At 53.8% G+C, this 14,526-nt stretch overlaps 1 protein-coding gene across 1 annotated transcript; it reads right to left on the reverse strand.

The window, feature by feature from the left end:
• Positions 1-949: 949 nt before the first annotated feature.
• Positions 950-4,768, reverse strand: LOC134421255 (tubulin alpha-4A chain-like). Its single transcript, XM_063161938.1, has 4 exons — positions 4,706-4,768; positions 2,470-2,692; positions 2,187-2,335; positions 950-2,004 (listed from the first exon to the last, which is right to left on the reverse strand). Exons 1-4 carry the CDS (start codon positions 4,706-4,708, stop codon positions 1,033-1,035), a joined length of 1,347 nt encoding a protein of 448 aa, XP_063018008.1. The 5' UTR covers positions 4,709-4,768; the 3' UTR covers positions 950-1,032.
• Between the last annotated feature and the right edge of the window lie 9,758 nt (positions 4,769-14,526).

Consider the following 14,526-nt stretch of genomic DNA (forward strand, 5'->3'; position numbering starts at 1 on the left):
TCCAGGTCAGAGGCGCAGGATAACTTCTAGAAAAAGCTATAGGACACAATTCCAACTCCTACATCCTTCTGGTGGCAGTCATGTCTGTGAAGACACAGGAAGATGTCAGCAATGAAATTACTCAGAAGGACCAGATTCCTTCCTTTCCCCACAATCAGACAAGACATAAGGACTGGATCAGAGCAGCACCTGATGTGAGGGGCAGTGACTCCTGCCCTGGCATAGCAGCAGCAGGCACCACTCGGTCTGAGCCTGGCGCTCCAGTCTCAGGCAAGCAGAGCAGTGCCAGCAGCCCTGCGCCGAGGGATGAGTGCCTGGCTGTGCTCCAGCAGCCAGGGCTGGCCCCAACCTCCCTCCAGCTGACACGGGTGCATGCTGGGAGGAGGAGGGCAGGGGAGGACAGCCCCCGTGGGTCGATATAGCTGGAGCATTAGTGGTAAGCGGGGAAAATTAATCTCTGGAAACAGCACACAGGATAATGGGTAACAGAAATCTCCAGTTTGCAGCTGGAGCTAGGAGCTGATGCTGGGATTCCTTACCAGCAGGCAGGGCAGTGACAGAATTCAGAATGGGGACAAATGCAGAAGATGATCTGGGCCGGGTAGAGTGGGGCCACATGCCCCAGGGGGAAGGCAGAGCACTGGCAGAGAAGGGCAGGCTGAGGGCAGAGGTACTCCCAGACAGAGGACCCCATGCCTAAGTTTGGTACTTCTATCACATCAGCAGCACTCCTGCAGATCCCTTTGGTGGACGTGCTCCAGCACCTTCCTAGAGCCTGCCATGTGTCCTGGACAGATCCCTCTGCTATGGGGCTCTCACACAAGGGGAGATCTGCAGCTGGAGAAGAGCTGGGAGGAAGCATAGCAGCACCAGTAGCAGGGCTGAAGCACTCACCACACACCTGACCCGGCAAGAAACCGATACAGCTGGGGGGATACTGGGACACAAGGAAGATCTGAAATGGTTTATTGCAAAGGGTTTCTGCAGACAACAGGGGCAGGAAGCATGGTCCTTTTTAGGCCTGTAGCTTCTCTACTCCTCACCCTCATCATCATCCTCGTAGGAGTCCAGGCCCACTTCCTCGTAATCCTTCTCCAGAGCGGCCATGTCTTCCCGTGCCTCAGAGAACTCCCCTTCCTCCATGCCCTCGCCCACGTACCAGTGCACGAAGGCGCGCTTGGCGTACATCAGGTCAAACTTGTGGTCCAGGCGAGCCCAGGCCTCGGCGATGGCCGTGGTGTTGCTGAGCATGCAGACGGCGCGCTGCACCTTGGCCAGGTCCCCCCCTGGCACCACCGTGGGGGGCTGGTAGTTGATGCCCACCTTGAAGCCCGTGGGGCACCAGTCCACAAACTGGATGCTGCGCTTGGTCTTGATGGTGGCGATGGCGGCGTTGACGTCCTTGGGCACCACGTCCCCGCGGTACAGCAGGCAGCACGCCATGTACTTGCCATGGCGAGGGTCACACTTCACCATCTGGTTAGCCGGCTCGAAGCACGAATTGGTGATTTCAGCGACCGACAGCTGCTCGTGATAAGCTCTCTCAGCAGAAACCACAGGAGCGTAGGTGGCCAGGGGGAAGTGAATGCGAGGGTAGGGCACCAGGTTGGTCTGGAACTCGGTCAGATCCACATTCAGGGCTCCATCAAACCGTAGTGACGCTGTGATGGATGACACAACCTGGCTGATGAGTCTGTTCAAGTTGGTGTAGGTTGGGCGCTCGATGTCCAGGTTGCGGCGGCAGATGTCGTAGATGGCCTCGTTGTCCACCATGAAAGCACAGTCCGAGTGCTCCAATGTACTGTGGGTGGTGAGAATGGAGTTGTAGGGCTCCACCACAGCAGTGGAGACTTGTGGTGCTGGGTAGATGGAGAATTCCAGCTTGGATTTCTTGCCGTAATCAACGGAGAGTCGCTCCATCAACAGGGATGTGAATCCAGAGCCGGTGCCCCCTCCAAAACTACGAAACACCAGGAATCCCTGGAGGCCTGTGCACTGGTCAGCCTGTGGAGAGAGACAAGTAAGGTTCCCTCAAGCTCTGACTTGGCTGCATGGAAGTTTTAGACTTTTGTTTGTGTAGCTGCAGATTCCTCCCAAGGTGCAGCAGAGCTCACGCCACGCTCCCGCCCCCAAATGATGCTGGACCCCAGTCCAGGGAGACACATCCCCTCTCTGCAGTCACTCACCAGCTTACGGATCCTGTCCAGCACTTGATCAATGATCTCCTTGCCAATGGTGTAGTGCCCACGGGCGTAGTTGTTGGCAGCATCCTCCTTGCCAGTGATCATCTGTTCTGGGTGGAAGAGCTGCCGGTAGACTCCTCCCCGAATCTCATCTAGGAGAGAGTGGCAAAATTGATTTGCTAACTGGACCTGGGGAAAGGTAGCAGGAGCGCTCTTGGGAATGTCCTGCAATGTGTTGTTGCCCAAAATGATGACCACTATCAGAGCCCAGTTGGGGTGCACTCACCAATCACGGTGGGCTCCAGGTCCACGAAGATGGCCCGTGGCACGTGCTTGCCAGCGCCAGTCTCACAGAAGAAGGTGGTGAAGGAGTCGTCCCCCCCGCCGATGGTTTTGTCGCTGGGCATCTGCCCGTCGGGCTGGATGCCGTGCTCCAGGCAGTACAGCTCCCAGCACGTGTTGCCCATCTGGACGCCGGCCTGGCCGACGTGCACGGAGATGCACTCGCGCTGCGGAGGGGAGGCAGGGTCAGAAATGCAATCACTGCAGGAAGTGCACAGCCCTGGAAGCACTGGGGCAAGCCACACTGCCCTCGTGCCTGGGCGCCTGTGTCCACTTCAGTTTTCTGCTTTCTCCCAAATCTAGTGCTCTGCCTCTCATCACTGCACTGACCACCTCAAGGGCTCAAGGAGATGCAGACCCATCTGCAGCAGCCCAGGATATCAGGCCATCCATCCCCTGGACTGGCCTCACCCACAGCCCTGGATAGCATCCAGTGAGCATCTTCTCCATTGTCCAAACATCCATGTGGCTTAAGGGCTGTGGCCCTGCAGCATCTGGCACAGCCCCTGTTGCTATTCCAACAACAGAGCTGGAGGCTGAGATGGCTGAGCACCACCAGGACACTGGGAACTGAGGGCACTGAGGATGGGTGCCCAGCAAGAGGGGGGATTTACAAACATGAATGGTTGCCATGCTCTGAGGCTCAGCTTCCCTAAATTAGCTCTAGAGGGGGAGGAAGAGTTAGCTGCACTTTTTAAGTCAACAGAAAGGCTGAGGTGGGAGGGTCTCCTAGCTCACAGCTTCAAGGGTCCCCCAGGAGAAGCCAGGTTATGGTGGACTCTACCACCTCACTCCCTTCAGATGAAGCACCCCAGAGCCTGCAGTTCTTTTGGTAAGAATGAAAGTATTCAGTCTTAGACCTGCTGTTGCCAAGGATTTGGATGTGTCATCAGGCACAACTGAGTCAGAGGAGCATCCAAATCAAGGCGGATTCCCAGAGCCGTGGTGCCCCAGTATGAGTCAGCTGGCAGGAAGCTGGTGGAACCAGCCATTTTGCAGGAGCAGGGCAATGGCTGCTGTCCCACAAAGTTGCACAGGATGCAGCATGTCCTGGCTCTCTGCATCTAAAGTGCTCTCAGTGCTGCCTTTCAGAGCCAGCAGCGACAGTGAAGGATGGCAAAAAAATAAGCCCGTGAAAGCCATGGTGAGAGGCAGAAGGCCATGTCTTCACCTTTCCCAAAGCTGAGGTACAAGAAGAGCAAAGCAATACCCCACCTATCCCTCCCAGCAGGTCCATAAATGTTGTGTAACACAAGGAGCCAAGGGTAAGACCTGAGGACTTAAGGCCTGAGGTAAGTCTTCCAAGATCCTCTACAGAAGGGCACAGAAAACACTTGGCACAGATGCAAGCACCTCAAGGAAGAGGAGATGAGAGAGGAGTGCTCCCTGGCAAGGGACCCTGTGATTTAGCATGGGAGTGGCAGAGGGTTACGCTGCTCACTGCACTTCAGCCCAACAACAAGCAGCAGCCAGGACTGGCTCTGTGGGACCCAGTGCTGACACCAGGCTGGGCAGAGCCCAGCAGCACCAGGACACAGCACTGCTGCCCTCCAGCCAGTCGACTCTGCCTTCTCCACGGCAAAGTCTGGCACAGGAAGGGCTGGGAGCGTGGTACAGCAGGCAGGGTGCCCGGGAAACCTTGGGGCTGGGATGCTCTCCAGGGCAGCTGGAGAGCTCATGAGCCAGAGATGGCCGCAGGACCACGGCGGCAGGGCAGCCTGGAAGCCCACCCACCGTGATGCCCACCCTTGGAGCAGGGCAGTGGGTGAAGGAAGCCACAGCTTACTGCCGGAGCTCAGCTGCGGGCCGGCAGCGTGGGGGGCTGGCAGACTCTCCGCACCGGGGATGGCACCGCGGGACACGGGCGGGAGCCGACACTACTCAAAGTTGCAGAGGGATGAGACGCGGCGTGTCCGCAGCCGGGGGACTCGCTGGTGGCCTCCTTGCCACGGGTACAAGGGGATGCCTAAAGAAGGGAGGCTGCTGAGAGCCGGGCAGGGAGCAGCTCAGGAAGAGGCTGAAGCCAGGCAAAGGCAGGGCGAGCACAGCGGGCGCTCCCGTGGCCAGCCGCCCGCATTGCTGGGCTCCGGGCAGAGCCCTCCGGGAAGGCGCGGAGAGCCCGGCCCGCTGCGGGGAGCACCGTGGGACCGGGGGCAGGGAGCACCGGGGCTGGCACTCACCATGATGCCGCCGCTGTCGCACGAGCCGCCTGTCCCCGCACTGCCGCAGCTCCGCGCTCCGGGACGGCCCCGCCGCCGCCGCCTTATACCGGGGGCGGCACCGGCGCTCCGGGGCGGGCCGCCCCGCCCGAGACGGCCCCAAGCGCTTTCATAGATTTGCGTGCATTGCGAACATTTGCATAGATTTGCATAAATGGGGCTGTGCTGCCTGGCGGGTGCGCTGGTGGGGCATTCGGGGAGCAGCATCCCCTGAGTGGGGCACCCGGGGGTCCCCCCGAGGAAAGGGCAGTGGGGCATAAGTGCTGTTCCTGCTGTGCTTGCCAGTCTTGGCAGAGGGGTTCTGCTGAAGAACAGAGAGGGCACCTTCCAGCTTGGGGTCCTGCTGGTGAAAGGCACCATCCAGGCACAACCAGGAGAGACTTCGGGGGTTGAAGCAGGAAAACCAGCAAAGAGCTTGGCCCAGGTCCCCCCTCCTGGTGGGCTTAGGTGCTGATGTGATCCTTGAGCAAGCAGTGAGCCAGGTCTCTGGCAGCCACCCAAGGCTTCTTGAAAAACACCTGGGAGAATTTCTGAAGGAAATACTGGTGGAGGAAACCCTCCAGAGATGAGCCCAAACTTTCCTAACCTCTTTGGAGATCACTGAATAAAAAGCAGGAAAACTCAATCCTGTCCTTTGTGTCAAGCCCCTCAAGCACAGTTGTGCCCCAGGGCTGTGTTGAAAGCCCTGCCTGCCACAGGGCTGCTTCTCCATCCTGGCTCTGCATTACCTTCACTGGTTTGATCTGATCTCACAAAGCTTTATGAAATGAATAGTGAGGGTGCAGGGAGAGCTTGGAGCACCTTGGAGGGGTTTTATTGGAATCTACAGTGACTTCACTGATGTCTGGCCTTACTACAATGAATAATGTGTCCTACCCCTTCCAAAATACTCAAAGCATCCACTGTGGTGCAGAACCAGCCCTGCATCTGCCTCAGCATTCTGACTTAATGATTTTTCACTGAAAAGTGCTGTCATCTCTCAGCTTGATCTGAAAGTTGAAAGCTGGACCTAAATCATCCACCCACAATAGCCTTTCTTTGTGCCTGAGTCACCTGGAAAGTGTCACCTTCACTGATGAGCATGTGAAAAGTGACTGATTGCAAGAGCACTGCTGCAAAGCCTGTGCTGGTGTCTAAGCAACACATTTTTGAGACCTGCTGAAATGGCTGAGCCAGAGGATCAGAGTGGGTTTAATCAAGTTGATGGGAAAATATTGAATTTTGTGTTTTTTGGTTTTGTGGTTTTTTTTTTTTTTTTTTTTTTTTCCCCACAGAAATGCCCCAGGTAGTAAGTGCTGCTGAACCTGCAGAGGATTCTGTGGTGACTGGATAACTCTGGAAATGCCTCCCTGTGGTATAAATGTCCTTTGAGTGACCTCAGAGATCACTAGATAACACAGACCATGCTGATGCAGACAGTCCATGAGAGTGAGAGACTAATTGGTAGCACTGAGGCATCAAAATTTGAGCCCCAGAAGTTAATTGGAGAGAAAAGGAGTGATGGTATCATCTTCCCTGTGAAAATCTTCACCAAGGTGTTCATTGTAACACGTAGTGGATGCCAGGGAGTCACTTCTCACTGGGTGTGTCCTGGAACCCTCCTTAATTCCATGGTGCCAATTAATTCTGGGGCATTTATAGCATAAATACCTTCAGCGTGCTTGGAAGCAGAGCTAGGCAGCCAGCAGCATGTGCAGTTCACCCATATTCTGAAGATTCATATAATGATCTGGTGGTACTCAGGGGTGCAAAATCATGGATCAGTTTATGTACCATGGTGGTGGAGAGTTGAGAGTGAAATGTCCCTGATTTGTCAATGCTGCAAATGCGTGTTCACAGTGAAAATACCCACTCAGAGGCTGTTTCGTTGGGCAACCAGAGTGGGAATAACTGACAAGAGAGCCGTGAGTCACTGGGAGCTGCGCATCCCCACGTGCCTCTGATCTGAAATGCCCAAACAGATGTCTAAGCTTTTTTGAAATGCTTAAGAACATCTGGCTAAATCCAGGGAGCACCAATCAGCTGCATCTTGTCAGTGCCTAACTGCTCAGCAGCCTGCCAGATGCTGGTAGCAGCAGCCCGAAAGCACACAGCAGAGGCTGAGCTCACTCTGGCTGGATTTGTCCTGAGGCAACCCCTCTCTTGCAGGGATCTTACCCACACATCTAAGAAAGCCTTGCAAATGTTTTCAGACAACATCAGAAGCCACACGATTACAAGAATTGCTCAGGAAACATTTTCATTCGATGCTCAGAACATAGTTAGACCCTGCATCAGCAACCAGAGAGATGCAAATAGCAAGCAAGGAAAATTCTAGGCTATATAGTCAGAATTCAACCATCTCTTTAGTGGAGGATGGGGAAAACACTGAAGATACCTGAGGGGCAGAGCCCTGCCTGCTGCCGGGGAAGCCCCTGCTTGCCACTGTCAGAAACCAGCCAGCTCTTGGCAGGTACCTGCTGGTGCAGGAACACCTCTGAGCAGAGCTTGCAGTTACCCAAACAAAGCCTCTCTCTCTATAGCTGTCTCCCAGAAGTATGTTAAAGACTGCCACACCTAAAGCACCCAGAGCTGAAACTGGGGAGGAGATGAGTTCAGAGCCCAGCCTGGTACCTCCCATCCACACCCCAGTTCCCTGCTCTCTTTGCTGAGGAAAGCCCAAACTATTGCTCCAGTTTTCAGACCTCAGTTCCACCCTGCCTGCTCCAGGCAGAACAAACAGTGTAATGGGGCGGTTTGGGGACATGTCCTTCTTGGGAAGGTAGAACAGAGCACAGCTGTGCTGTGGGTTTGGCAAGGAAGCCCACTGTGCCCCCCACTTTAAAGCAAAGACCAGATGGTGAGAGGTGCTTCAGGAGCAGGGCTCCTGTCTGTGTCTCTAATCTCAGCCAGGAGCTTCCCAAAGAGGTTGTATCCGTGCTTGCCCTGCTTACCCCTCCTCTGTCCTTGCTCTGCCCTTAATCCTCTTAGCAGGTGGGGAGGTGGAGAAGCCAGGATGTACCTCCAGCCCATCAGTGCCCTGTGCAGTTTGCTCTCCAGCAGTGGCACAGGCTGGACAAGGTTGGCTGGTGCAACCAATAAGTCTGTTGAAAGCATGGAGCTCGACTGCATGTTGCAGATGTGAGTTCCAGCAAGGCCCTTGTGATGCCAACTGCTTCAGCAGAGTCCCACTGAGCATTGTGCAGGGTCCCTAAAGCACAGCTGGCTCCTGCTGATGGCCCAGCAGCATATGTCCCAGTGCTGCTGGGATTCTACTGTGGCAGCACTTGGGACATACTTTGCCACCCTGAAGAAGTCTAGCACAGCATGGGCAGAAGATGTTCCCTCTGCCGTTCCTTAAGATATGCATGCCTTGTCTAGGTCAGAGAGGGCCCTCTGAGGGCCTCATCCTTCATCTGGAGAAGGGAGAGCCGATCCAGAGATGAGAAAGAACGAAGGCCAGATGTCACAGGCTGCAAGGAAGGAATGGGGAGAATCAGAAGACCAAGAAGAGACTCAATAAAGGCCTCACTGAACATCTTCAGCAACCCACACATGGCATTTACTCCCAGAGACCTGCTGGGATGTAGGGCACAGTAGTGATCGGACAGAAGTTTTCTGCTGCAGCTGAGCAGCAGCAGCATAATTGCTGGTTCAGATATAATGAAGTCAATTGTGCAAGGCGTGCTGCATTGCCCAGAGCGTGTGCCCCAGCACAGAAACAATGAAGCTAATTCCAGACCTCGCTACAGTCCTAAGCCCTGAATCACAGGGCAGGAGCGGGAGGCACTCCCGGGACACAGGCAGCCCCGCAAGCCAAGCCCCAGCCTGCCAGGCTAAAAGGGGCTGTGGGACAAGCTGGAACGAGCTCTTTCTCAGGCAGGGCAGGCCCTGGGGGAGCAGCCTGCCTGGCTCAGAGCCAGCTGCCCTGGCTGCGGTGTCACCTGCCTTTCTTCATGTCCTGGGAAAGGCAGCTACACACCCACGGCAGCAAAATAAAACCTCACCTGGCTAATTGCAGTGACTTCATGTCAGAGGTCTGAGCATGCCTGGTGTGAACAATCTGCCTCCAGGCGGGTGGCAGAGGGACTGAGTGGCTGAGTGGGCCCATATTCTCAGGGAATACCCGTGTGCCATGCCGATGGGCTTCTGTGGAGGTGCCAGTGATGCTTTTCATCTTCTCCATCAGCTCTCAGAGCTGGTGATGGCACAAGCAGTGCAGGAATACCTGGAAATAGAAGTGCAATGAATTCTGCAAAGTTGTGTGATGGTAGGAGCTCCTGGAGGGATATGGTTTACCCCAGAAGGCTGAAGGGGCTCTCCATACACCAGACAGAAATGTAGGCATGGTGATGTCTTCATGCCCAGCCCTTTAGGCCTTCCTGTCTTACAAGTTCTCAGAACAGCAACAAAGCTGTGGCCAGCTCTGTCGCAATGCCAGAGACATGAGCTGGCAGTGATGGGGCAAGAAGCAGCCACCACTTCCCCTGCTCCCAGGAGCTCATGCCTTACCTGTGGGACAGCAGTGAGCCCCCGGGCAGCACAGGGGACATGGCAGATTCACATGGGGCAGCTCTGCAGATGTACCCTCTCCTCTGAGGTACATAAACCTCAGGTGAGCCAGTCCTGCACCCACTGGGAAAGGAAATAAATAATTCCTGTCACAGAAGCTTCTTTACAACGGCCCCACTGTGCCCTGGCCTTTGGAGAGCAGTTGAGCATCCCGTGGCTGGAGAGATGTCTGAAAGGTGTTTTGTTTTACACTTACACGTGGAAGTGAGTTGTATAATAATGCAAACAGTTTGTTGGCCCCAGGGCAAGCCAAGGGCAGAGCTGGGCCTGGAGAAACTAGCCTGGAGTACAAGGGATGGCTGTAGAGCTGTTAAAAGTGGAAAGGAGGTGCTGGCAGCTGGCCAAGCACTGTTGGATGTCAGAGGGAAACAGTTAATGTGATAAAAGATGCATTTAATAACTCTGCTGGGTAATGGCTCCCAGAGTGCTCCTGCCAGGAGCCGATGCGTGCAGAGAGAGTGTGATGTTGTGAAACAAGGGCTGTCCTCCTGCTCCTCCCAGAGCCTGGGGCTGGGAGCCAGTGGCCTCAAGTCACTGGGCTGACACCTTGAGCTCAATGGCCATCTTGAGGATACCTGGCTTAAACTGGTATCTGAGAGCCTCCTAGCAGAGCTAAGCCAGGTGATGGCAGGCTGTGCATGTGAAATAACAGCCATTTGGCAGAATTTCCCTGTTACAGTCTCGGAGCACCAATTGCTGAATTTTCATGCTTAATGTGTCCCTCCTCGCGAGGGCAAGCCACCTCCAGGCACCCTGAGCACAACTAGGGCTGCTGTGCCCTCCCCTGTGATGGAGGGGCCTGGACAGCCTGGCTCTTGTTCTGCCACTTAATAGCCTGGCACTGGGCACATTCTGGAGAGCTTTGCCACCTCCCAGGCAGGAGGATGCAGAGTCTGGCAAGGGCTGGGCACCAAGCACTCCTGCCTATGTTGGAGCACCCTAAGCAACTTTATTAGGTGCTGATTAACATGGAAGACCCACTTGCCAAACACTGCTGGTTTCAGTTATTGAGATGACAGGTCTGCTCAGGAAGAAAGGCTGGGATGTAACTTGCTGTGAGGAGGGCGTGGTGCCGGCGAGGCAGGAACCCATGTGCTGGTTTGCAACAGTGAATCATCAACAAAGAGCTGCTGGGACTCCTGCCAGGCTCCCCTGGCTTCCACGGTTTGATCAAGGGTCTTGAAGTGAATCCCACACTACTGCTGATCAAGTGTCAGGGTGGCCAGAGGATGTGCAGAGTAATAAGTGACAAGACTGCCCCTTCCTAAAATTCTCAAAGTAATTACTTCAAGCAATTTTGCTGTAATGTGGCCTTTTAATCAGACAATTCTTAACCACCTCTGAGATTTGTCCCCTTCAATAGCTACTACCCTACCAAGCTTAGCATTATCCCAAATTTTTCTTAGTAAACACTTCTTATCACGGTGGCCCTTGCAATCAGCCCTGGGGATCCCCACTGCTCCTGGCTAACAAGCACACCTTTGATGCCTCTGGTGCAAAACACGCTGGTTTGGTATGCCAAGATAAATATTCAAATAAAATAAATATAGGGGCAACACAAAAAGTAGATCTGGAAAGACCATTGGCAGCAGCTCTGAGCTTCCTTCATCTGTGGACATCTGTGGACTGATTGTTTCACCCCTCTTAGCAGCAATGCCGCGATTTATGCAAATACTGTTAGCATTATCTCGTGGCAGCTTCCAAGTGAGGGTGTCATACCAGTGGTGTTGATCTGAATCAGCCAGACATATAATCATCCTGAAGGTGATGACAAGTTTGCAAAGCAACACTTTCCTTACCTGAGACAAGGATATCAGTAGTAAATACATTTTTCAGTATTCTCTGCTGATAGAATAAAAATAATTATTCTTTCTGGTATTATCAGTAATCTAGAGTTTTCTGGGTCAACCAGTTTATTTTTTTAATGACTGGAGTGATTTCTGTTCTTCAGTCCTTTGGAGTTACCCCAGTTTTCCCAGCTCAGTTAAAAATTGCCATCAGCAGCTCAGCAAGACCCTTGGTTAGGCTCACTAATGCTCTCAGTGTGGGCCTGATGAACTGCAAATGTCGATTTCAGCAGGTGATGTGTTACAGTGGGTATGTTACAGATGGCATCCAAACTGCAGACTTCTCTTTACATCCACAGCACTGTCTCCAAGGTTCCACTCTTGCACAGGTAGTTAGGCACCAAGGGCTGTGGAAAACCACAGAAAGCTGCTTTCTGGCATTCTTTTTTCCTCTTTCTCGTTTTCTTCTCATGCAAATACATTTGCTCCATGTCCTTTTTCACCTGTCCCTGCTTGGCTCACTGTTTGCCTTTGAGCCATGCCTAGGTGAAGACAATGGGCCAAGGCTGGGCATGGAGCTGGAGGGCACAGTGAGTACCAGCCAGCCTGTGACCCCAGTCCTACCAGGCACTGCAGAAAATCCTGGCCAAGCCGGATGAACACCAGGGATGTGGAGCTTGGGAGGATGTGGGCATGGACATGTTGGTGTGCATGAGCAAAATCAGGTTTTGCTTCACAACAGAATCCCTTCCTGTCCAGGGTGAGGTGCAGCTTCTGCTCCCTCTGCAGCTGGAGGGTTCCCTAGCATATGGAGGGGGTGTGTGGTGTCAGTGTATTCATTATCTTTCATCTCCCTTCCCTTGGGATCTGATCCAGCCCATGCAGCTCCCAGCTTCCCTGTGGATGAGTTTGGGGTGTTCTGCTCCTGTGCCCCACAGGGTTATCCAGCCCAACCTGTCAGCAACCACACGCCAGGGATGTGGGCAAATCCCTGCTGCCATGAGGCTCAGCTGCTCCCTGGGCCTGTGTGCCTGCTCATCACGGATAACCTGTTCAGTCATGGGCTTCTGCCATCTCTGCCAGCCTCTGACTCTGTTGATTTAAAATCTGCAAGCACCTCAGTTTTGCCTGGATTTTGGCTGGGGCAGCATCCCCGTTGTCAGCACACGCAAGCATCCCTGCAAGGCAGAGCCTGGGACGCACAGCCTGGCTCTGTCACATTGCTAAATCTGCCTCAAAGTCATCATCCTGCTTGATCCCAAGTCACCCTGACTTTGCTGTTTCTTACTTCTCTGTTCTGCCATGCAAACCAAGAGCAGCTGCATGACTTTGCCTGCCTGGATTGTCCCCAGTCTCCAGAAGGTACAATTCTAAAACAGCCAGCTGAGATGAGAACAGAGTGGACAAGGAGATGGGCTGGTGGCTGAGAGCCTGGCCTCCAAGACAAACATGCAGAACACGAAAAACATGAAGGTGTGAAGAAATTAGCTGTGCAGGGAAGTTAGGCAGGGTGGAGAGGGCTTTTTGGATGAGACAGCAGGACTGTGAGTAAAAGAACCAATGTGGACTTTAAAAATGGGAGTAAAAGAACCTATAGGCATTTTAAAAATTGCTCAAGCAATGTCTTCACCAGCCCCCTGTACTTGGGGGTCCCCAATCTACTGCAGCCCTTTCAGGGGTGAGCAAGCCCTGGAGCTCCCACTGACCCCTTTTTTGGGCCATGCCAAGAGATGGCCAGCACCACCAACTGTCCTAGAAGCAGGCAGGCAGGGGAAGGTGGCACAGAAATGGCACCCATGAGCCTGTCTGACTCTGCTCAAACCCTCTCACTCCATCCTAGTGGCTTTGGCTCCTGCTCCTTTCCTGCTGCAGCTCCACTGCAAGGAATAGGGGAGAAGAGGAAGGGAGAATGGGGAAAAGAGGAAGGGAGTTGGCTGCATGTGATGAGGGGAGCAGCAGGCACACGACTTGCTGAGCACTTCTTAGCTCAAAAATTGCCAAGAATACAATTTTTCAGTACATAATTGCCAGTTTTGTTAAGGCTGTGAAAGGGCTTGTGTTTTCATGTGGAAATCAAAAGCTGAAATGTTGTGCAGTGCTGAAAAAAAATATATAGCTTAATTTGTGGTTTGTGTAATAATATATCATGGGTTTATGATGCAATTCTGTTGGCTTCCTGAGAGATTGGGTAACCAGGATAAAAACATTTGGTCCGTTGGCATCCTGCTTTGCTCACCCAAAACCTCTTTCCTCAGAAAGTCTCAAGAGTATTTCATGAGCATTTTTGAGACCCTGAAAAGCTGAAAACAAGCTTGCAACACAGCAATACTCAAAATTTGTTAAGAAATAAAGGTTTTCTTGAGACACACTCAAGATGCCTGTGCTTGATTCGAAGCTGATGTGAGCATCAGGACTTCAGGCAGACCTAGGAGGAAAGGGCAGGTAGAGGGCAGGGTGCTGCAGCTGAAGGAGTGAGGCACCAGTGGGTAATGGGCTTCTTTTATTTGGAGTAGAGGAGGGAGTGTGGCAGGTCTGGGATGAGGTGTGGCTGATACACACCTTCTCTCCTTCCAGTGCTATGCTGGGCTACTGCCCAGCTCTCCACTGCCTCCCCTAAGAATAGTGGGGAGGTGTCAGTCCACCTCACTCCAAATCCTCAAGGTGTGAGGGAAAGTTTTGCCATGAAGGCATCAGCAACGTGCTCCCCCAGCTCCAGATTCACAGCTAGCATATGGAGCTCTCTCCTATCCCAGCACGGAGGCCTCCCCACCGGTGCGCACAGAGCGAGCTGAGATCTGTCATCCCGGGGGCCTCCTTGTCCTCACATCAGCCGCAAAAGCCAGGGAAAGGAGAGCAAGGCGCCAAGACTCGGCTCCTCCTCGCCCTCCCAGCCGCAGGATGGGATCCCTGTGAAGCAGCCTGTGGCTCCATCTAGTGTCCATGCCGGCTCTGCACCCACTGCTGGGCCGATGGGCCAAACCAGAGCCCCGGCAGCCGGGGAGGGGCCGGGCCACAGGCAGCCCCCAGGGAGCCGCTCCCTGCTCGTGGGCAAACAGGTACAGGAGGACAGTGCGGCAATGGAATCCAGGGAAAAAATCCCCGGGGGCAGGAAGTACTTCAGGCTGTTGTTCAAGGAAATCATCAAGGAAATTGCAGTCTGATGGCAGGGGACGGTCTCCCATCCCTTGGAGGGAGAAATGCCTTTGGCACATGAGATGATGCCCTTGGCATTTCATCCACTCCAGGCGCACGACTCATGGCTGGGGAAGGCTTTTCTCGGGGATATCTGTCCTGGCACTGGGAAGTGCTGGGAATGGCCTGTGTCAGGCCTCCTCATTCTGCCAGGCTTCCCAGCTAGGAATGTCTGGGAGGTGATGAAGCTTCCAGCTGTGGTGTAGGCGTGGCAGTGGATCCAAAAATCTCTGACCCTGCAGAAAGATCAAG

This window comes from Melospiza melodia, chromosome 8 (assembly GCF_035770615.1).
Source record: "Melospiza melodia melodia isolate bMelMel2 chromosome 8, bMelMel2.pri, whole genome shotgun sequence".
Taxonomy (NCBI): domain Eukaryota; kingdom Metazoa; phylum Chordata; class Aves; order Passeriformes; family Passerellidae; genus Melospiza; species Melospiza melodia.